Below are 23,307 nucleotides of genomic sequence, written 5' to 3' on the forward strand. Positions count from 1 at the left end.
TATAAGAGTCTTCCACTGACATAATTTGATAATTTGCATAAATTTGCTCGTGGGCTGTTTTCTGTTTTTGGTACTACTTATTTGTGTGAGTAGACCTTCTCCAAAATGAATTACACAAAAAATGTTTACAGATCTAAATTAACTGATAAGCATCTTAAATCTCTTTTAATAATTGGTACAAGTAAAATTAGTCCACAACTACAAACTATTGTCAGTGGAAAATCTCAATTACATAAATCTCATTAGTATTTCATATGTCATTATGCTTGTTATAAGTTATGTTTTTATTTAAAATGTATAAAATGTTGTTGGATTCATTTCAATAATTTGTTAGTTATTAAATACTGAAGTTAAATTTTCTGCATATTATACATGTCTTTACTCATTACAATTATGTGTTTCTTTATCCAACTTATCACAAAAACAATAACAATAAGCCTACAACAATGTTATGAGTTGTTAGCCCATGACCATATCAATGTAGATGTCATATTAATAATTATTTAACATAAAATTAGAATACTTCAGTAAAACTAAATTTAATTTGATATAAAAAATATGTTCTCTAAAAGGAGTTTTCAAGTATGCTAGCTCTTCGCGGGCCGGATAACATCTGTCCGCGGGCCGGATGTGGCCCTCGGGCCGTAGGTTGGAGACCCCTGCTTTATACAATGGTATTACATATAATACTAAGCATTACATATAATAATAAGTAATACATATATGGGTATAACCGAATTGACGCGACTGTTGATAAAATAAAAATGAAGAAGATTTGAGGTTGGGAACGGTAATGATGTAAAAGTTTATTTGATTTGATAATTTATTTATTTATAAATAACACATTTTAAATTTGAAAAATTATGTCTTCTCAGTTGGGTAAAGTTGTAAGCCTTATATTGCTTGAACGATTTGGAGTTGTTGTGGAAAAAGTAGGAACTTGTTTATTTCAATACGGCAGTGCTCCTTTATTGCATATAAAGAAAAGAACAGAATTGCCCCTTTCCAAGGTAAGATTAATGAATAATAGTTCATCTGCAGAATTATTTAAGAATAAAATATAATAACCTATAGTCGTACTGCAAAGATTTTGAAATATCAACTTATGTAATCTATAGCTTTAAGAATGTTCCAAATAGATATTATCAAAACTAATTTTATTGGAAACATTAAAACTAATTTCAGACGAAGATAATGATAATGTTTTTCAAAATATCTGAACTGTAGTTCAAGTGCTTGTGAACTACTTTAGAAATTATATATACCTTTATTGAAAAAATATATACTTTTTGTGATTTTTGGTGTGTTAATTTCAATAGTTAAAGTATGTATGCATGTATGGAAATTGTGGTATCTTATACACTGTAGTTGCGACAGATCATCTTGTTCTATTTCAAACACTCCCAGGTATAGTGATCTGGAGTTCCGTAGTGTTTCACACTTCAAGAGAATGTGAATAGAAGTTTCGTCCTTCGTGCAGCAAAATTTGCATGCTACATTATTTGCTAAGTCTAGCATCTTCAGGTGTTTGTTGAGGAGACAGTGCTCCTGTTAGTAGATTATTCTTACTTAGGTTGATACATTCAACAGATCTTCTCTGGTTATAGTTTCCCAGAAGAGTTTTTGCTTGTCTCAGGCCCTGTAGGTTGCCCCAATAATTAATTTCGCTCCTATCTACCTTTTTTTCTAATGTTTTTCCATTGTTCTCTAGTTGATACCACAGAAGAGTTCAAGTCCCATGAAGGGCTTGTCTGACATGCCTTGCACATGAGGTCACGGTGGAACTAGAATGTTTTCTTGGCGATTAAGATTAGGTTGGAGTTGTATGTATTTACAGGGTTTTTGTGTGTTGTGAATTTTTTTGTGTTTAGTGGCTATAATAACTTATTATTTTCTCTTAAAATATTGTACTATGAGATCATAATTTTGCCGCTACATGCAAAAACACTAATTAAAATACAGAAACAGGTATTAAATACTTTGGTTTCCAAAAAAAAAAGACTTGATGAAGCAGTGGATAAGGTCTTGTGGTCTAAACTCTAGAGAATAAAATTATGGTAAATGAATGTCGAAAATCACAAAATAACAAAGAATTTCTATTTTTTTCCAATAATTCTACTTTATTTTTTGTTGTTGTTGATTCACTTGTAGAATTATTAACAGAAACGTTTTCAGTATGGTTGGAAATATTTAGATACTATGCCCCTTATTTATGTGGTATATTCATATAATGCAAAGTGTCTAGTTTTATCAAAATATTTTGATATAGACTGAGGTTAAGTGGAAACGTCAATTTTTTATCAATCTCTCAAAAATGATTAAAAAAAACTAATTTTGAAACAGAGCCATTATCTGCTTACTCCTTGGAATTTCTCTGAGGAAATGAAAATCTCAAACAAAAAAATATAAAATGATTAAAATAGAAAATAAAAAAAAATATGCTTACTATCAAAAACAGTGGGGACATTAACGCACTCGGTGCTGGTCAGTTAGCTCAAGAAGCAAAGAAAAAAACTAATAATTTTTTGTTCTAGGTGAAAGAATCTTTGACTATTCTTATTAAATATCAGCTAGTAACTTTTGTACCAAACCAAAATGAAAATTTGGCAAATTATATCATCAAACCTGAAAAAGTATTACTTATGCTTCGTTATCCTAAATATATAAATCTTATAAAAAAGAAATTTGGAGATACTTCTGAAATGATAATTGAAGAATATCTACAAAGAAGTTATATTGTAGCATCTGAAGCTCTACTTAAGGTAAACGAAAGGTTATCAAAAAATAATGAAAATACAGTTTCTTTTGCCCAATTAAAGAATGAATTTCTCACATTGATCAATGCAAAATATTTAATCAGGCTCCCACAAAATACACAAGAAGAAAAACCTGTGCCCGTAATCGTTTTGGATGACAAAGATGTGGATGTTCAACCACCTTTGATTGATGTTAATTTGTTCTTAAGAGCACAGTCTGGTGAACAAGTGGTTTTTCCAGATAAAGATATTTATTGGCAAATTAACTTTGATAGATTTCACCAAGATATGCGAGACAAAAGTATTTTTACTGCTTTTGCCAAAAAATTTGATGAAAATGCTGGGGAGTTTGTGAAAATACTTTTGCAACAAATGTATATTAGAACACAACCGTGGGCAGATATTTCCAATCCTGTACCTATATTGGAGATAAAGGATGTGGCTAGAAAACAGAAGAATTTGAATCAATTGAATGCATTTTTTGATCAATATGTTAGTGTAATAGGTAAGACACATTTTAGTAATATAAATAGAAAATAATTTCCAGTATAACACACAAAAAATGTTTTACTGCAATTATATTACTACCGTTATTGCCAATCTACAGGGTGATTCGGATCATAAAGTGTATTGAAGTAAATGGTGGACATTTTGAGCATTTGCTTTGAAGTTTTTTATTTTTGTTTACAAATTTGTTATTGTTACATATTTAAGGAATAATAAAATTTTTTTATGAGAAAATTAAAATTTATTGAACTTTTTAGAAGCAAATAACTCGATAACCGATTGAGTTACACGAATCAAAGAAGAGTAACTTTTTTTGTAGAATTTAACGCTTTTTAATATTATTTTTATTATTTTAGTTGTAAGTTTAGCCCAAAAAAAGTTTACTTTGATTTAATTAACACAAACAAGTGTAACTAGCGCCCTCTATTAGCAATTTTAAATTAGAGTGCAAATTATGATTCCTCATGCCAAAAAACGTAAAATTGCCAATTTTCAAAGAGAAATTGTGAAAACAAAAAAAATATTGCGAAAACTTTGAACGCCCCGTATCTCGGAAATTAGCAATATTTGCATAAGGTATGTTGAGTAGAATCATCATATTTTGAGGTCTAGAATCTACAGTTCAGAGATTGGACATTCTTAATGAATCACCCTGTATAGTATTGAAAAATATGAATTTCGTTATAAAATCATTTACTTTATTGGCTCTACAGTCACAGAGGATCTTGGACCATCTTTATCATGCAGCTCCACTTTGTCTATTCTCTGGTTTTATTTTACCAACTATTAACTCACATCATTCTCTTTAGGCATTAATCTACCTCTTCTTACCACATTTTTTTGGTACATATAATAACTCTTTTTCTTTCTACTCTTCCTCTTTCTACTCTTCCTCTATAGACCTTTGTGGCTCTTCCTTTATTCATTTGCTCCAGATGTCCGAGCCACACAATTTAGTTTTCCAAAAAATCTGTGTCAGACTTGTTAGACTAAGAGTAGTCACAAAACTATTCTACGAAAACAGGACCTTAATGTCCCAGGAATAAGGGCGAGTCGTAGTTCAACATTGGACCAGGTCCTACCTGTGTTGGCTGACCCAATGGATAGAACACTTGTGTCTGTTTTTTGCTGAAATTACAGGAGCTTTTCGAATTGTTACATTGAAGTTTTTCAAACACGAATGAGTACTTTTTAATGTTGCAAAGTGTTATCTTCAGGTGGAGTTAACCCTTTTTCATTAGATGAAAAGATCTTTAGTCAGAATCAAGCTCATTTTCCACCAATTTCTGCTAACTCAGTAGAAATAATCGTTATAACTAGCATAGAATAAGTTATAAAATCCATAATTAATATTAACCATGCTGGTTTATTACTGGAGAGAGATAATAGTCTATCAAATGGGTGTCCGCTTAACCGAATTAAACCTTGAATTTTATATAATTCTGACTTCTGATGAGAAATAATGAGATGTATTACAATAAAACTGATGTAGTTCTTTAAATATCCTGCAAATCAAAATTATTGTTTAATTGAAACATGACCGTGTTAATAAATGTTGCACTTTCTATATATTGAAATATATTTTTATTTTAGAACAAGACAGTAGCAATTTAATAAGAAAATCAGGAGAAGCAAGTGGAGGTTCCTTTCAAATTTATCTAAAAGAAGTTTATACGGAATTTGCATGGGAAATAGTAGAACAATGTGTGATGGAAAAATTCGATTCAAAAGCTGCTAGAATATTTAGATTAGTTAAATTAAAACGGTGCATTGAACCAGATATGATTCAGCAGCTCGCCATGATACCAGCAAAAGAAGCCAAGCGATTAACTTATCAACTTTTAGAAGAAAATTTTCTGCAGATTCAAGAACTGCGTAAGCCGGCAGTTGGTGGTAGCGGACCAAATAAATCTTTTACACTTTTTCATATAAATTTAAATTTGGTAGTGAGAATGATTTTAGAATTATGTTATAAAACTCTATATAATGTTATGATAAGGAGAAATCACGAGAAGTTTACAAATAAGAGAATCATAGAAAAAAAACAAAGAGTGGATACCATAGCTTTAGGAATGAGGGCACAAGGAGCTGAAGAGGAACAATTGGCTGAGGTGAGATGCATTCAAAACTAGATATTTCTAAGATTTTCAAGGTGAAAGCATAGAAATATAAAAAACCCTGCTCAATCCTTATGGAAATTGTTGATTAAAAGTATCAATGGTCACAAAATCCGAAAACCAGTTAATTCCTTACATCTATCCCTGTGAGGAGGTACCTTTGGAGGAAGGGAATTAATTTTGGCCAATAGTTCTGAAATTTAGCATAATGTTAATCCAGAACAAGTTGATTGAAAGACTCAATGCCCCATAACCCACCAAATTTACACCTGAAGTATCCGAGGGTACTCTGGAATGAGAAGTTTGACCTCAATTAATTATCAGTATTTCTTTTAAATAAGTCAATTTCTCGTGTATTAATATACGAGTAATTTGTCTACCGCAAGTACCACATGCTAAAGGAAGCTTGAGATGGTGCAAGTAATTGCATGCAATTTATTCCAATGGGAAAATATTCTATGTTGCATGTCGTTTGACATTATGCAAGTCTTCTACCACTACATCATGGCTGCCCCTAACAAAAATTCGATAAGTAAATCGAAGGGTTCAATGGAAAACGTGCCTAACCAAAAAACTTGTAAAATATTACATTTTGTGTTTAACCTACTCATACTGGGTTACCGTATGGTAGCCAATAGTTGCCTATTCGATATTTCCTTTATATAGGTAGCGACATCTATGAGCATTATTGCATTGTACTCGGGTCAAGTTTATTTTTGTGACATAGTTACCCAAGCCACCAAATATGGAGGAAAGTGACTCAGAATGTAGTGTTTCTTTCAGCATTTCTGCCAGATCTAACGATCCAGATTATGAACCATAAGATGGAAGCCGTAGTAAACAAGGTAGGACAAGATATAAGATATTTACTTTTTCATTAAACCATTCATACTAGCCAAAAATGAGAAAAAAAATTACATGTGGTTTATGCATGTTTGCATTTAGTATTTATTGAGGGCATATTTGCCACTCGCATTATTTTAATACAGATGAGGAATAGGCTACAATTTTATTTGATTTTTAATACTGGACATACTGTATAGCTGTACTTTTGTTTTTCCGATGAAACTAGTGTATTGGTGCAGCCGAATGAGTCTGGAATGGAAAACAGAGCCAAACCTTCTAGAAAAAGAAATCAAAGACCAGAACAACACAAAAGGATTGTAAGAAAATTAAAAAGAATGAAAGAAGAGGTATATATCACAGCAAAAGGACAAAAAGTGCAAGCAAAGACGTTGGAATCGGGGAAATATGTGGTTGCAGATTCACAATTTTTACACGTTATCGTGGGGCTTTAAAAATGCTTTATGGCAGGACAAGAATTGATTTTCAAAAAAAAGGAAATACACTACCATTGAAGATTTTAGTAGAAATTGCACAAGAATTTCTAAACTGAATAACAATAGTGTCGAGGTAAAAGTTCGTAAAACTTATTTTAAAGATACATTACTGATCTGTGATGGTACTATTACTAACGCACTAAAAAGAATATTTGTAGATGGGGCTCACTTAGAGGATAAGAGAGGTAAACTCGAACAGGCTAATGAAAGATAGCGATAATAAAAGCAGAAAATATCTAAGACCGGAGCTTAATACTGGTAGCTATATGCACTGTATAAACAAAGGTGTGAAAACGACTTGGTTGTTCTTTTATTTTCCTTTGTCTTTAGAGAAGTTTTTAATACAAAATTCAATCTTCATTTTGACCATGCACATGCCAAAGATGTGACAAATATAACGCAAAATTTCAGTCCACTAATATCGCAAGAACAGAGGAACCGCATATATTTTGAAAGAGAGCTCCACCAGAGAAAAGCAGAAGTTGTAAAGTACACAGTGAAAAGGGACACAGAACAAGCCAAACATGATCCACTTGATTTATAAAAGACTTTAGCAACGCCGGTATTAAAAACGGGCGTCGCATATTATAAACGTCAGATGTGGACAACTTATGATAAAATTACAAATAAAGAATTTATGTACCGGGTGTCCCAATAAGAATGGCTCTCGGTCATATCTCGGGAACCGTTTATAGTACAGCTTCGGGGAAAAAAATTATAACTAAAGTAACCTCGAGAAAAACCTGGAAATTATTTACAGAGTTGTAGGTCCATCGCTAGAGGGCATAATTAAATACCAAAAATTATAAAATGAATAATTTACAAATTTTACCTAATTAAGATACATTTAAACTTTGATTATCGTACTCTTCAAGAAATTACCGGTGACAGCATAAGTAATATTGACATAATAATTAGAACTATTATTAATAGAACAAGGAAAGACAATTTTGAGGAGTCAAAAAATGTTAAAATCCGTTAAGTCAAACCGGAGTAATTTATGTTTAAAGGAAAGTGCTTAAAATTTACTCATTTCGACATGCGGTTTTCGCTATTCTGTTGCTAATTTGGTCTAATTTTATATTCCTTAATTAAAACTGCATGTTTCCATTTAACATTTTTCAAAGATGGCTAGATTTAAAAAAATAAATAAATAGCGTCCTCTAGCGTATACGTTACTCAGTTGTTTCGAAATTATAACTGTTATATTGGTAGAAATGAGCTCTCTTCAAAAAGACCAAGTTTGCATAGATAGATTAAGAAGAACTGGACTTACAGGCGTTTTTTCATAATAAAGTTCCTGTTCCCCACACATTTTATTTAAAGAGATAGACTAAAACTTGTACAATCAAATATACGCTGAATTTCTCGAAGAGTACGATAATCATAGTTTAAATGCATCTTAATTAGGTAAAATTTGTAAATTATTCATTTTATAATTTTTGGTATTTAATTACGCCCTCTATCGGTGGACCTACAACTCTGTAAATAATTTCCAGGTTTTTCTCGAAGTCACTTTTGTTATAATTTTTTTTTCCCGAAGCTGTACTATAAACGGTTCCCGAGATATGACCGAGAGCCATTTTTATTGGGACACCCGGTACATATGGGCCGAAAATGAAGCTTCATGAGGTACTCAAGAAATCGCGTCATATTCAAACATATGAAAAAAAAATTGTTACACGATACTTTTTATAGTAAAGAATTTGGGACAAAATCGCAATATTAAGATGGTACTAATGTTAACAGATTTCCTACAAAAGTCCGAAAATTCGAAACTTTTGTTCGTGGCCACAGCTATAATTCATGCGAAAAGGCAAAAAAATATGTCAACATTTTCGTTCCTGATGATTGACTAGACATGATTAAAGATTCGAAAAAGAAAAGTCCGCGTTTTGATGTATATCGAATGAAAAGAGAAGATTTCTTCAGTAATAAGAACCTCGAAAGCGTTATAACAAACAGAAAATCTTTTACAGATGGTGCTGGATACGAATGGAAAAAGATAAACCGCTTCTAATACAAATAGAACAAAATTATAATGTCGAAGCCAATTTCTCAGAACTAGACCTGTGGCATAAAAAGACCTTAATATTTTATACCCTAATTGAAAGGAATTTACTGCTGAAAAGGTAGAAAATTTATTATTTTTGACTCTGTTTACCGCCAGTTCACCACGCCTTTTATCAAAATTTGAAGGGAAATCTGAATGCATTAGATCTGATTCAGATAATGTTCCAAATGACCTTGACGAACAAAACTGTTTCTGTTCCATCTTATTATTGATTCAATTGTTAGAATTGTAGTTTAAAAACCACTTGAGAATAAAACTATTTGTTTCTGACATTATCGTCTGTTATTCTTACATGATTTAAAACATTAAAACCAAAAAATTTTTCACTTTTTATTATTGCGCCTTTTCCATTGAACCCTTCAATTAAACAAATTCCTAACGTCAAGTTTTTTCGGCTTCGTAAAGCACTAGAAATAAGAATGCGGTCATCCCTAGGTATTGTAGGTCCTGTCTCGTTCTGAACCAGGTCCAAACCCTTCTCTTCGTACCGCTGCTACACTCGTTGTATATTCGAGACACACCAACAGAATTCACGCATCATCAATGACAATACTAAATAAACTATTTGCAATAGGTAGAATAGGAATGTATGTGGCGGGTTATTTTTTTTAAACGATTATCATAACAAGATTTTTTTATTTATTAAAGCAATCATATAGGAAACTATGGTATAACCCATATATGTAATACTTGTAATATGGACAATGGAAGCTATTCCGACTAAGGAAGACAGAATGATAACGATTTCTCTATCCTCCGATGTGCCAGCTCGGTTCTGCGCATTCTCAAGCATGCGCAGTATAGAGTGTCTCGAACAAGAGAGAAAATGAATATATTCGGCACCGTAACGTAGGGACATTTTTTCCCATAATAACTGTCCATATAGGAGTATTACATATATGGTATAACCAAAACAATAAAAATTTGTAAAATCACCCTAATTTTATGCGATTAATTTTCAGATTGAGGAAATGATAACTCCTCCAGAAAAAGAAATATTGGAAAAAATTGAAAAAGGAATGAAGAAATTGAATACGGTAGAATTAGAAATTGATGACAGTATATTTTTGTTAAAATTGTTTTTAATGTATAGTGTCTAGTACTTTTGTTATTTTTTTATATAAGTAATAAATCATATATATTTATGGCTTTATACTAAATTTTAGACTTTGAATTATCAATTTAAGAATTCACTTTCCAGGTAGGGCCGATTCTAGTTTGTCGACCGTTCGTTTTCAATATCTGTTGGGTTTCTGTTTAAGAACAAAAAAATTAAACAGTTATTTGTATGCTTAGGCCGCGAAATATACGAAATATATGAAATATACGAAATATATGTAAGAGATATTTGATTGGCGCAGTTAGTAGGATAGGGCAAACTTGAACGCGCTATTACTGGAAATTAAAAAGCTCTATTTAATAAAAAAATTATATTATTTAATGAAAAATGTATATTATGATTCATTTTAGAAATTTGCTGTTATATATTTGCATTAGCTCGAAATTTAAACTACTTTTCTAACATAGGATTTTATGGAGAAGTTTTCCATTCTTTCAAAAGTATGTCTTTTAGTTGTGACAATTTCAAAGTTGGGTTTGACATTTTCAATTCTTTCAAGCGCCGTTTTTCAAAGATTTTATACGCTGCTATCATACGTTTTTCAAGATGTCTGTCTACTTGATTTTTACCGCTCAAAACTGAAATAGCTTAATCTATAGTTCTCTTTATTTCTTCATTTATTTTTATTCCAGCCATAGTTTCCTCCAAAAGTATCTGATATTGTAATAAATTATTTTGGGAAAATAAGTATATAAAAAATAAATTTTTTGGAACCATATATGCTAAATACCCTCAAAATATGACCAAAATGAATGTTTTCTCAAAATAAGAGAGATAGGGGCATTTAGTTGTACCTGTTAAGTATATAAAAAATAAATTTTTTGGAACCATATATGCTAAATACCCTCAAAATATGACCAAAATGAATGTTTCCTCAAAATAAGAGAGATAGGGACATTTAGTTGTACCTGTTAAGTTCTTATAAATTATTATTATTATCAACTAGGAGTATATTTGACATGTAAGTCTTTTCTTGGTTTTTTCAAATGAACTACCCCGTAGTATATATATAGTATCAAAATTTTCACCAACATACTTATATTTTTATCAAACACAAAATGGCGCTCATATCCTAGTGCCAAAAACCGTATAAACTTTGTGGTTTCGCGAAATACCTGCAATTAGACCATAGATGCTTGTAAGAAACTTCTCATATGCCCAAATGCAGGTTGGAAACTTGCTTAAGTTCAACCCATACTATAAAAAGGAAAAAAGGTGGATCCCAATAACCATCGTCATACTTTTTGAGTTACAGAATTTGCGAATGTCTGAATACTTTTGAAACAAACCTCGTATACGTTCTGTAGTGTTTTTCGAAGCCTCTTTTCAAACTTTGAATTGCGTTTTTGTGTAAATTAAGCATCCGTTTGCAAATGAGTACATTTTAAACCAATAGACTGAATAAGAAGAAGAAACATATACAGGGTGTTCCACTACGAGTTAAAACTAACTGTATATGGCAAAATACTTATAGTAAAATAATGAAAATTTTTACGTTTGAGTTTTCGGATACGATCTTTTTAACTAAAATATTTTCATAAATGGCAGACTCCCTATTCTACCGGAAGTCGACTGTAACTTTGTTATTTTAAATAGAACACCCTGTATATTAATACATTTTTGAAATCTACATGAAATTTTAGTATACTGTGGTTTGAAAACTTTTTTCGGAAAATGCATACTTTTTATGTTTTAACTTTTTTCTAAAAAATTTAATTTCACCGTTTCAGACCCTTATAAAGATATAAAATGGTTTCTGTTCGGTGCTTTTAGCAGGGTTAGACTTATTTGAATCTATGTTGAAAATTTTTTCATTTTATATAGGATGTGTATAAAGTGTTCAAAGTTTAACTTCATATATATAAAATTTCTTTATTTTTTCAAATATGACCCCCCAGTTTTTTTATTTTAATGCATTCAGGGGTAAAAATAAGGTAAATTCATGTATAATTCCCTATACCATTTCTAAGTGCTTGTATCAACGGTTCAAAATAAAATTTAGACCACACCTGCATCTCTAAAAATTTACAGAAAACATGGATAACGGTAAGGTTTAGGTATAGGTGAGTGTACATGAATTTGTCTTATTTTTTTACTTCTGAATGCATTAAAACAGAAAAAACCGGGTGGTTCTATTTAAAAAAATAAAGAAATTTGATATTCATTAAGTTAAACTTTGAACACTTTTTATACACACCCTATATAAAATGAAAAAATTTTCAACATAGATTCATATAAGTCTAACCCTGCTAAAAGCACCGAACAGAAACCATTTTATATCTTTATATGGGTCTGAAACGGTGAAATTTTTTAGAAAAAAGTTAAAACTCAAAAAGTATGCATTTTCCGAAAAAAGTTTTCAAACCACAGTATACTAAAATTTCATGTAGATTTCAAAAATGTATTAATATACAGGGTGTTCTATTTAAAATAACAAAGTTACAGTCGACTTCCGGTAGAATAGGGAGTCTGCCATTTATGAAAATATTTTAGTTAAAAAGATCGTATCCGAAAACTCAAACGTAGAAATTTTCATTATTTTACTATAAGTATGTTGCCATATACAGTTAGTTTTAACTCGTAGTGGGACACCCTGTATAGTCTATTTCCCGTGATAGAAACTATTGATACTATTCCAGCTCTTGCGATTCACCTCTGTACTAAACTATATTATGTACGCGAAAAAACATTAATCAACAAGAGTAATTTTACAAAAAATATAATTATTATTGATGTAATACGGTAATTTGACAAAAATCAGTTACTCCAAAATAAATGTATCGAACATCGTACATTTTGGAGTAGATGCTAATATAGTTGACGCACTGGTACGTCGAGTACATTAAAAAAAATAATAACCGCGATGGCGGTAAAACATTTGTTCATTTTTTAATGTTTCACGTATACAGAGCTTATGTTATATTTATTTAAATAAAAATTTTTTTATTCCGCTATGACGGAACTTTCAGTGTTACCGGCTCCCCGCCTATAATGCATATACTCAACAGTTGAAGAAAAAATGTACTTAAACATTAAAAAATCCACTATGGAACTAATAAATACAAGAAAAAGGAGAATTATGGAAAAATAATTGAAAACTAAAAACCTTTTTAGCCAAACCATTTTTTTTCTTATCTTTTTGCTCTTCAAGTTTATTCCAGATTTCAGTTCTAATGGGTTTGTTAGTCTGCTGTTTTGTTTTTTCAACTTCTTTAGACTCTTCAAGCCGGATCTGTGATTCTAATTTTTTTTCTTTGGTTTCTTCCATTTTCGTAATTTCCATTGCGTTTTTTTCCTTGTTTCGTTGTCTTATATTATCAGTATCTTTCCAGTAGCTCATCTTCAACGATTTCATTATTTTCTTTTTGCGGTCCATCTTTTATTTGGTTATTTTTTTCAAAAGAGGCAGCGGCTTTTGTACCAGCTAATTTTTTTTGCATTTTTTGACAATATTGTCAATCAATGATGTCATATATTCACAGTTTCGTACTCAATCCAAAAATAATCTCTCCAATATAGAATGAATTTAGTTTAAACTTTTAGAAAATCAATGTTGTTACCGCAATATAAATCCATATAAAAATAAAATTGTGTAAAGTGTAAAGGTTAATTATTTATTAATGGTTTATATAAATAACGATTACTTCTGGACATCAATACATATAGGGTGTTTCTAAATTCATGCGACAAAATTTAGGAGGTGATTGCTCGTATGAAATTAAGATGAGTTTTTATTTTTTTTTTCTAACGTGATACGTGAGCAACGTGAAACATTACAGATAACGCTATCTCTTTTAATGCTTCATACTTCCCTTCACTGTTTGGTGGATATGCCCATGTCCCTTATAGTTAAAGGTAACAGAAGCAATCTGTGTTATCGGCGACTGGCATTTATATGTCAACTGTCAGTTTAGGTCACGTGATCACGATCGACATTGGAGAAGTTTGTGGCCACGAGGTTTTAATAATCCTTATAAATTGTATATTTTGTTTTACCGGGTTTAAAACGTTCGCCGTTCAAGTGAAAAATCAGAAATGCCCTCCAGTAACCCGCTACCACCGAAAGAAAATGCCTTATTTAAAAGAATATTGGTTAGTATGTCTGATTAGACCCCCAACAATTCGAATTCTAGATAATATACCGATTGCTTGGTATGGTCCTATGTTATTTTGTATTTAAACATTTATCTTACTGAATTTTAAATTTTAATCTGACTTTTTTTAGATCTTGAATAACATTTGTTACCATTACAATTATATTTGAAGCATTGGTATGATATATTGATACGTTTTATATGATTATTTACATATTTATAGAATATTAATGTTTGGATAAATATTTTCAGAGGTGTTACGAGCAGAAACAGTACAAAAATGGGTTGAAATTTGCCAAACAAATTCTATCAAATCCAAAATATACAGAACATGGAGGTTAGTTTTGTCTATTTATAAAATCCATAATTTTTTTAATATTATACAAATATCATCCCTAGAAGGTGAACCATTGAAATTGTGTACATTATAGGAATGTGTAATCTCAATACAATTTATTTTGACAGATGTACAATTATTCTTTGTTAATTATTTCTAGTCAATTTTGCAGTTATTTATGGTAACAAAAATTCAAAAACAAAGCTAAACAATTTTGATGCCTATCTTTCAAAGTAATTTAATCCTGATCACCTATTGAACTATTTAGGATTTAGGAATTTGTTTTTCAGGACATGACTCAATATGACTATCCTAGGTTTCCCCCTTGCCAGAGTTGTGCGGGTGGAAATGTACCCTCAAAAGGGGTATTTTTTCGGTTTTAGGGTAAACTACTCACAATATCAAATTTATGGTTGTTATAGGGGTTTTAGAGTATTGAATTTTGCTTTGAATGAGACTCATCACACATTTTGCTGACTACTTGTTCTGATACTACTGCATATCAAAGTTGGACCAGTTTGCCACATTTTTGAAAAATTGTTGTTTTAACTTTAGATTTTTGGTACTATCATCTAAAATAACCCATTTATCAATAAAGTGGTTATTATAAAAGCTAAAGAGGAATAAATTCTGTATAGAATGAAACCAAATGTGAACTTTTTTGACCGACCGTTATTGTACAGTTTCTCCTTTAACCCTTTAATGCGCAATGATAAGTAAAGCTACCACAAAAGTTCTTTCACACCTTCCTTACCAAGATTTTATTAGATTCGTTTATTTTGCAATTTGTTTCAATTGGATTTTAAATATAAACATTTTTAAAAGGTTTTGAAAAGAAATACCTCGCCATAAGTGTATGTGACATAACGTCAGCACTCTTCAAGCAGGAAAGAAGAAGGTTTTGGAGAAAAATGAATCTCTTGTTGAAGAAATCAAACCTTTCTTCGAGCATGACATTCAACAGGAAGCTATTGCCAAATCTGGCCTTCGATTTTTAACAACACTCTATGCTGGTAGGCGGTACTTTGAATAAATTGTGACCAATATGGGATCCCTACCACCAACATCCAAAGCAGCCCGCCAACATTGCTTGAGAACACAAGTACAACTGTGGCTCTGACATCGGATGGATTTGTTTCACTGGGTTAGCAGGCTTCAAAGTTTGGTTATGATCCTGTTACTACCTCTAACCAGTGTGCCAACGGTAAAAGGAACTCCTACACTAACTCCCTCCAACTTGTAGAGATTGACAAGCTAGTAAACATGGACTATATATACTATATATATATACATATATATATATATATATATATATATATATATATATATATATATATATATATATATATATAAATATAAACATTATTACGTCCGTACAAAAGTCATACACTGTTGCGTCCTCAAGAAAACCAAGAGTTAACCATGATCTTATTGTGTATACTGGTTTACCAATGAAGTAGATGGATAGGACTATATGTAGATAATTGATATTCACAATTTTCAAATATACAAATTTTCATTCATTCTACAACAATGCTGCTTCCTTATAACAAGTAACTTTGTCAGCTCCATATAATGACTACACCATACATTGCTGCATCCGTGCGGTGTTGTCAAACCGCCAGGACGCAATAATATACTATCATTAAATATCACATGAAATGTATATAATCTTAAAAGAGTTTCCTTGTAGAAATATATCTCTGATTTTAAGAATATGGAAAAGACAATGTAAAATACGCAATAACTCTAATAATTAGCTACTGGTATACACTTTTTCCGACTCAAAAAAATGGAAAGCATGTGGGGATTGATCAGGTATGCCTCTAAAATATACCTCCAGAGGAAAGTGATAACTATACTTGTGAAACATCGCAATCCAACAATAACCATAAATCGTGCAAAGTCAATTGTTACCAACTTTTTAATCGTATTTTAAAGAGAATAGCCGGGAGGAAATGGATTGACCAAATCGAAAATATGGATATAGATAAAGAGAAAACAGAAATTGGGACAATAGCTAGGGACAGAAAGGGAACAGTACAAATAAATCATGAAGCTAAATTTATACCAGTTTTATTGATTTTTTAAAATATAATAGAAATCCTTTATATGCACTATCAACTCTATTTTCTGCTTTTAGTAAAATAATTTTGAACAAATACTTTGATTTTTAGCCAATCTTTGTTTAGAATTTTTTCATATTTTGTTTTCAGATCTTCACATTCGAATCTTTTAGGGGGCTTCTTAGTTTTAATATGATCTTTAAAATAGTTTAGTGTGACTTTTTTTTGGTCATCTGTCCAAGGAACCAGTTTACGAGTTTTTTTCTTTTTAGTCCCTGCAACAGGTTTCCCATCAACGTTGTTTGTTGGAACAAAATCTTGAGCAGATGGCTTTGACGTATCTAACAGTTCCCTTATTATTGGATTTTCATCCTCGTCACTATCATTATCAGAGTCTCGGTCACTTAGAAGATTTTTTTCCATATCAATGTTTATTTCATCAATAGATTTTCCTTTATATTGATCTGCTCCGCCTTTTTCCATTACCATCAACAGTTTAGATATCTTCGTCGTTTGATAAACATCATCGGGTAGTCGATAGGAATTTCTGTGAACACCACTTGTGTGTCCCATAAATGTCGCCAACTGTTCTATTTCCCCATCTGATAAGTTGAATAATTGCGATAAAGTTGCAAGATGTTTGCGCAGTCGGGTTGACGTAATTGATGATGGGTTTTGTGCTCAACATAATTTAGCATGTTTGGCTAACACTTTATAACCTATCAAATGTGAATTTGAATTCGCCATTGCGAAAAGATATGGGTTATTTATGGTCACAAAATGGTGTCTAACTTCTAACATTTTTTTGATATTGTCTTGTATGTCAGATTATTAAATGCTTGAATTGTATCAGACTTTTTTTGATATTGCTGATGGTCGATATCATCTTCTATGATATATTTCATATCCTCAGCTCCTTTAATTAGGACTCTTAAAGATTCTCCAGATAAGTCAATGAGATGATTCCTTAATAAACGCAAATCACTGGCAAGAGGTACAATGGTTACTTTGTTCCATTTGTTAAGATTAAGGTTGTAACTGGCATGTGAAGAAATCTCACAACTCCAATTAGTTTCAAAAAGACGAATCAACGTTTTCAAGTCCGCCTCTATTTCCGCAGTAGATAAAGTGGTACCTTTATTTTTAGTGTAAATATCGCAACACTGTTTCAAAGACGTAACAATATTCATGGCGAAAGTTGGAGACAGATAAACATCTCGTTCCGAATCATATTTAGCAATTCGTTTTGTGGCTTCCACGAAAATGTCGAAATACTTTGGCTTCAAAGCTGAAATGAATGTGGTTATGGATGGATCCAACTTTCTTATTTCCAAAAGGATTTTAGAAAGTTCTCTCATTTTGCGTGATGTTACGTAAATAAAATGTTTTTCACGGTGCGTTTTTAAGTACTTAGCTCCGAACTCGCAAATAAGTGGATCTTTTTGAGCTTCCAAAGACAACTTGTCCGCTCTCATATGCGGGAATTCCTCTTTCAGTCGTTGATCTACTTTGGCATTATGGAATAGTTTTAACTGTTTGCTATTTTGAGAGCTACCAGAATCTCTCTTTACACATTTTTTCTTATGTCTGTATAAAAGTTTCGAGGAAAAATACCCTAAACAGTTGTTACAAGGTACTTTATCTCTCTCTGGTACATAACCCTCCCTAACAGGCTTAAAACAAGTGCCACCGTCGGCCAAATAATTTCCCTTTCTTCTAAGGTCATTGGATAGCTCTTTTCTTTCTTTACTTTTAACGGGCTTTGCTAAAATTCTTGCTACATCTATTTCGTTTGAATGGTTCCGTATCACATGGCGGCCGAAATTTAGAACCTTAGTTTCGCAATAATAACAATGATCCGGTTTTCTCTTATATGGTGTTTTAATTGGTTTTGTACAACTTAAAGTACTCGGTAACCTTGAATTGTTACATAAATCTTGGTCTTTATCCATCGTTTTAGTAGTAATCAACTGTCTACTGCTTGAAGTATTCGGTACATTTAAATCGTATTCGTTATCTTTAGCTGTATCATACACACCAATAGAGGGCGAATTAACATAATCAGTAGTAATCTTCATCTGGGTTGAGCTTTTGTTATTAGGTTTCTTAGTCTTCTTCGGTGCTGGATTCTCATCAACATCTGAGCAGCTATCCTGCGAAAAAAATGTAACGTGAATTATCTCGTGAACCAATTAGGTGATAAATGTATAAGAATTTCTAAAACTAGAAAGAATTTAGTGAATAGCTATTTAAGTTCTTAGTGCCATAATAAGTGTTTTATAGTACGCGTCTGGAAGTTTGCCGAACGAGCTGTATGCTAATTCTCTTACCAGACAAAAGTACTATAAAACAAGAATATGCCATGTATAATATACAAGGTTTTATCTTCGATCCCTCACCGCAATTTCGATCGACTATTTCTGCAATTTTTTATAATCACTAAGAACAAAAGTAATACTAGTTTTTCTAAAACCCCTTAACAAAGTAGAATTCGACGCTTTCAAATCCCAACACAAAGTAAACGTTTTCCGGGAAATCAGTATGGGCCTGGATATTTATCTACTCACAGGCAAGGTCCAAAACCTATATTCACAATTTAATGAAAATGGAAAAAAAATTTTACTTACTTCGTCACTACTAGGACAATATAGAGAATCTTCACTTGACGAAGCATTAAAAGGATCTTCCGGTGTACATGGAGATGACTTTGTATTCATTTGAATTTTATCATATTCAAATATTTTGTTTGAGGTAATATTCAGTTCTGACTAAAATATAAAAAGCAAAAAAACGTTTGGATAATGGAGAAATTATTAGTTTTGTTTGGGAATACAAAATACAAAATGAAGGAGAAGGCGTTTTACCTATTTTGAATTTGAAAAATATTTGTAGAAAAATTAACACATGACAACATGTTTTTCAGTAGCTACAAAATTAAATTAAATTGCAAAATTTCAAAACTATCACTTTTACTCACTAAAAGACAATGAGTGACAATACCAATAATTATTAGTAATTGGAGGTAACTGAAAATTTTTATAAAGACAAAAGTCATAAGAAAGTCACGAATGTAATAATTTCATATATATTATAAAAATACTTACCTTCTTCAGTATCAAAACTCAAGTTACTGAATATTTTATCAATGCGCCTTGTCATATTAGCACACTGGAAGCAACAATGTCTTAGAATAACACGATCTCACAAGCACAAGAAACGTTAAAACACAATATTTTGGGTCTAAAAATAGAGAGCAGTGTTGCCATATCTCGGACGCAACAACATATTACGTTTCTAAAATATATACTTAAGTGTGTATACAATATTTGGTACTCTGCCGGAAAATCAATGAACTAACAATATACATTTTCATCCATATTAGTAATATTATTGCGTCCAATTCCAAATAGAAAATCCAATAAAATCATAGAGAGATCACTAGATGACGTTGAGTTTTATAAAGAAATAGAAATGTAGGAACCTTTGTTGACTGTTCTTGTTAATATTTTTCACAAACGTTGGCAAAAATCCACAAAAACATGGATTGACATTGTTGCGTCCGATATTCGGACGCAATAATTCGAAGGAAGCAATAGTGTATGTGTTTGGGATGTTTATGGACGCAACAATGATAGAAGTTTATATATATATATATATATATATATATATATATATATATATATATATATATATATATATATATATATATATATTTATTATGCTACCTCAATCTTTGTATCAATTGAACAACAGATATCTATGTAAAACCATTTTTTAATATATTTTCACATAATATTCAATCTTAATACTAGTATTATTATTAACAGCAGTTAAACAAACTGATGATTGATGATAATTATGATAAGAAATGATCTGAATTTAAAGTGACACTGTACGAAGACATTTCGTCAAAAAAGTTCAATTTTGGTTTTGTTCTATGCAGAATTTATGTGGGAAATTGGTCCAACTATGTTGTGCAGTAGTATCGTAACGAGTGGTCAGAAAAATGTGCGATCAGTCGATCAGTCTCACTAAATGCAAAATTTAATGTTCTAAAACTTTTATAATAACCATGAATTCCATATTGCCAGTCCTTTAAGATATATTACCCTAAAACCACAAAAATACCCTTTTTGGTGGTATATTTCCCCCTGCGTGAGGGGAAAAATCCAGGATATTTTTATGAGGTAGAAATGAAGCCATTTAAGCAATATAACCTTTTGTAACAATTATTCCTGATTTGAAGTATTTATATCTTTTTGTTTTAAAAGATATATCAACTTTTGCAATGTTTATTTGATCATATAGGCTAGTATAAAAGATTTAATGTACTTAGAGTTTAGAGGTAATTGATATTTTGCATATATTGAAATTTATAGAGACCCTTGCTATGAAAGGTTTAACCCTTAACTGTTTGGGACGAAAAGAGGAGGCCTACGAGTATGTGAGAAGGGGCTTACGAAATGATCTTAAATCACATGTATGCTGGCATGTGTATGGTTTACTTCAAAGATCAGATAAAAAATATGATGAAGCTATTAAATGCTATAGGAATGCCCTCAAATGGGAAAAAGATAACATTCAAATTCTTAGAGATTTGTCTTTGTTACAAATTCAAATGCGTGATTTGGAAGGATACAGAGTGAGTATTATATTTTATTCTTAATTAGAAGTCTGCATAATCAAAAGAGTTTTGCTGTAGAATTTGTTGCCAAATAATTAATTTTGTGGTTCATCTATTTTCTCAGTAATGAGATACTTCATACAAATTTATGTAAAAAAAATATATAAATTATATATTATATATAAAAACATATAAAAAATTTTGTAAATGAAGTATAAACTTTATATATAGAAAGATATGTTTTTTGTGTTGTGCTTCATTTAATTCCCAAGATATGACATTTTTTGAGAAATTCACCATAAAAATTGTTTTTCGACCCAACAAGCTTTTGAGTAACGTAGAATCGTTGAATTGGATTTTACTTGCTTCACTGAAAAATAATTACGAAGCTTAACACCCCAAAAAATATGGACGATTTCTTATTTCATTTCTGTTGCTGACTCTGTGGGCAATTATTAGCTAAATATGTCAGCAATAAGCTCAAAATCATCTCGAAGATACAAAAATTTCTTCAATTTTTTATTTCTTAGACCTTTTGATATGTTTATGTTTCTAAATGTTCTTGATTTTAGGACTCTTCTGTTCCAAAATAAGTTTTTTAATAATTTTTAAGATTGATAAAAAATTTAAGTTTTGACTAATTTTAAATATAAATCAATTTTTTATCAATCTTTTAAAAATTTAAAAAAAAATAAAAAAATTATTTGAAACAGAAGAGACCTAAAATCAAGAACAGTTAGAAACGTAAAGATACAAGAATTATACAAGTCAACAACAATTTGGTAATATTTTAAATATAATTCGAGAATTAGTTCTTTGATTGAATTATTAAAAATAAAGTGAGGATTGGGAATAACATAATTTTAAATTATGTTTGAACAATATTTTACTAGTCCTATAATATGGATATTTAAAAATACTTTTTCTCAATTTTCATACCTGCATGTTATAAATAAAATAATCCATGAGTGGTAGTATCATATTTTACAGTAATTGTAAAATTTATTATAGTTTCATATTTACATGTTTCTAAATTCAGGAGGTGATTGCTCGTATGAAATTAACTTGGGTCTTAGTCACCCTCTTTTTATGCAATCTAATAATAAAGAAAACACAAAATAATGAAACATGTATACAATAATAGCGATTAGTTGATCAGATCCCAATTACAAAATAATATTTGTGTCTGCTCAATAACCACAGTATCAATTAATTTCGTGCCTTCCTGGTGACGGTTTCGGGGAACCTATTTTGGTAACCTCTGAACTAGTAATAAAAACAATTCTCAAAGTATTGAATAGACATATAAAAATGTTTGTACTTTTAGGATACACGGTATCAATTACTTATGTTACGACCTACACAAAGGGCTTCCTGGATTGGTTATGCTATGTCTTTTCATCTACTAGAAGAATATAAAAATGCATTGATAATATTAGAAACGTTTCTTGAACAACAGGTAAGAAATTCAGCTTTTTTTATTGATAAATTATTTTCAATTCAACATATAGTATATTTTTTTTTTGTTTTAGAAAGGAAATAACTTTGACTATGAACATAGTGAACTTTTACTGTATCAAAATCTAGTTATTCAAGAATCTGGCGATTTAAAGGATGCTTTAAGACATCTTGAAGAATCGCAAGATCAAATTGTTGATAAACTAACGCTAAAAGAAAATCTTGGCGAACTTAACCTCAAATTGAAGCAATTTGATAAAGCCGCAGAATATTATGAAGAATTGATGCAAAGGAACCCTGAAAATACTACATATTATAATAAATTGATAGAAGCAAGGCGGCTGTCGACTCCTAAAGAAATTGTAGATTTTTATATTAAATTTTCGGAAAAATTTCCTCGAGCTATGCCTCCAAGAAGACTGCCTTTAAATTATGCCACCGGTGAACAGTTCAAGACATTAGTAGATAAATATATGAGAAAAGCATTGTCGAAGGGCGTGCCGCCTCTTTTTGTCGACTTGAGAAGCCTCTATGTTGACAAAAATAAAGTGGAAGTTATTGAAAGTTTGTTACATCAATATGTAGATGCATTAAAAAAAGTGAGTTTGATTTATTATGATTAGTAGTTTAAATAAATTATGGCAAAAAATCACAAGATGAGAGTAAAATAACTGATGAGTCAATTAAAGTCACCATTCTTTAAGAGTATTGGTGGAATATTTTGATTATTAAATGAGGAGCTAATTTAAAAAACCACAAAAAAATTCCAAATAATACAGTTGACAACCATTATAATAATCTTGACACAAGCATT

General features: G+C 30.9%; 2 protein-coding genes across 3 annotated transcripts in view; both read left to right on the forward strand.

The window, feature by feature from the left end:
* Positions 1-710: 710 nt before the first annotated feature.
* Positions 711-9,954, forward strand: LOC130903933 (DNA-directed RNA polymerase III subunit RPC3). 2 transcript variants are annotated; one of them, XM_057816332.1, is made up of 5 exons: positions 759-1,010; positions 2,535-3,261; positions 4,857-5,374; positions 6,164-6,225; positions 9,757-9,803. In XM_057816332.1, exons 1-4 carry the CDS (start codon positions 864-866, stop codon positions 6,179-6,181), a joined length of 1,410 nt encoding a protein of 469 aa, XP_057672315.1. In that variant the 5' UTR covers positions 759-863; the 3' UTR covers positions 6,182-6,225; positions 9,757-9,803. The 2 variants fall into 2 exon arrangements, with proteins under 2 accessions (XP_057672314.1, XP_057672315.1); XM_057816331.1 differs by lacking the exon at positions 6,164-6,225 and having other exon boundaries at positions 711-1,010; positions 9,757-9,954.
* A 3,840-nt stretch (positions 9,955-13,794) lies between these two features.
* Positions 13,795-23,307, forward strand: part of LOC130903929 (N-alpha-acetyltransferase 16, NatA auxiliary subunit) — a 156,919-nt gene continuing 147,406 nt past the window's right edge. Inside the window, exons 1-5 of the mRNA XM_057816324.1 lie at positions 13,795-14,006; positions 14,261-14,345; positions 20,791-21,053; positions 22,363-22,494; positions 22,568-23,092. Of these exons, the coding sequence (XP_057672307.1) occupies positions 13,950-14,006; positions 14,261-14,345; positions 20,791-21,053; positions 22,363-22,494; positions 22,568-23,092 (1,062 nt within the window). The 5' untranslated portion in view covers positions 13,795-13,949. The remainder of the gene's footprint in view (positions 14,007-14,260; positions 14,346-20,790; positions 21,054-22,362; positions 22,495-22,567; positions 23,093-23,307) is intronic.

Source organism: Diorhabda carinulata, chromosome 2, assembly GCF_026250575.1.
Source record: "Diorhabda carinulata isolate Delta chromosome 2, icDioCari1.1, whole genome shotgun sequence".
In the NCBI taxonomy this organism is placed as follows: domain Eukaryota; kingdom Metazoa; phylum Arthropoda; class Insecta; order Coleoptera; family Chrysomelidae; genus Diorhabda; species Diorhabda carinulata.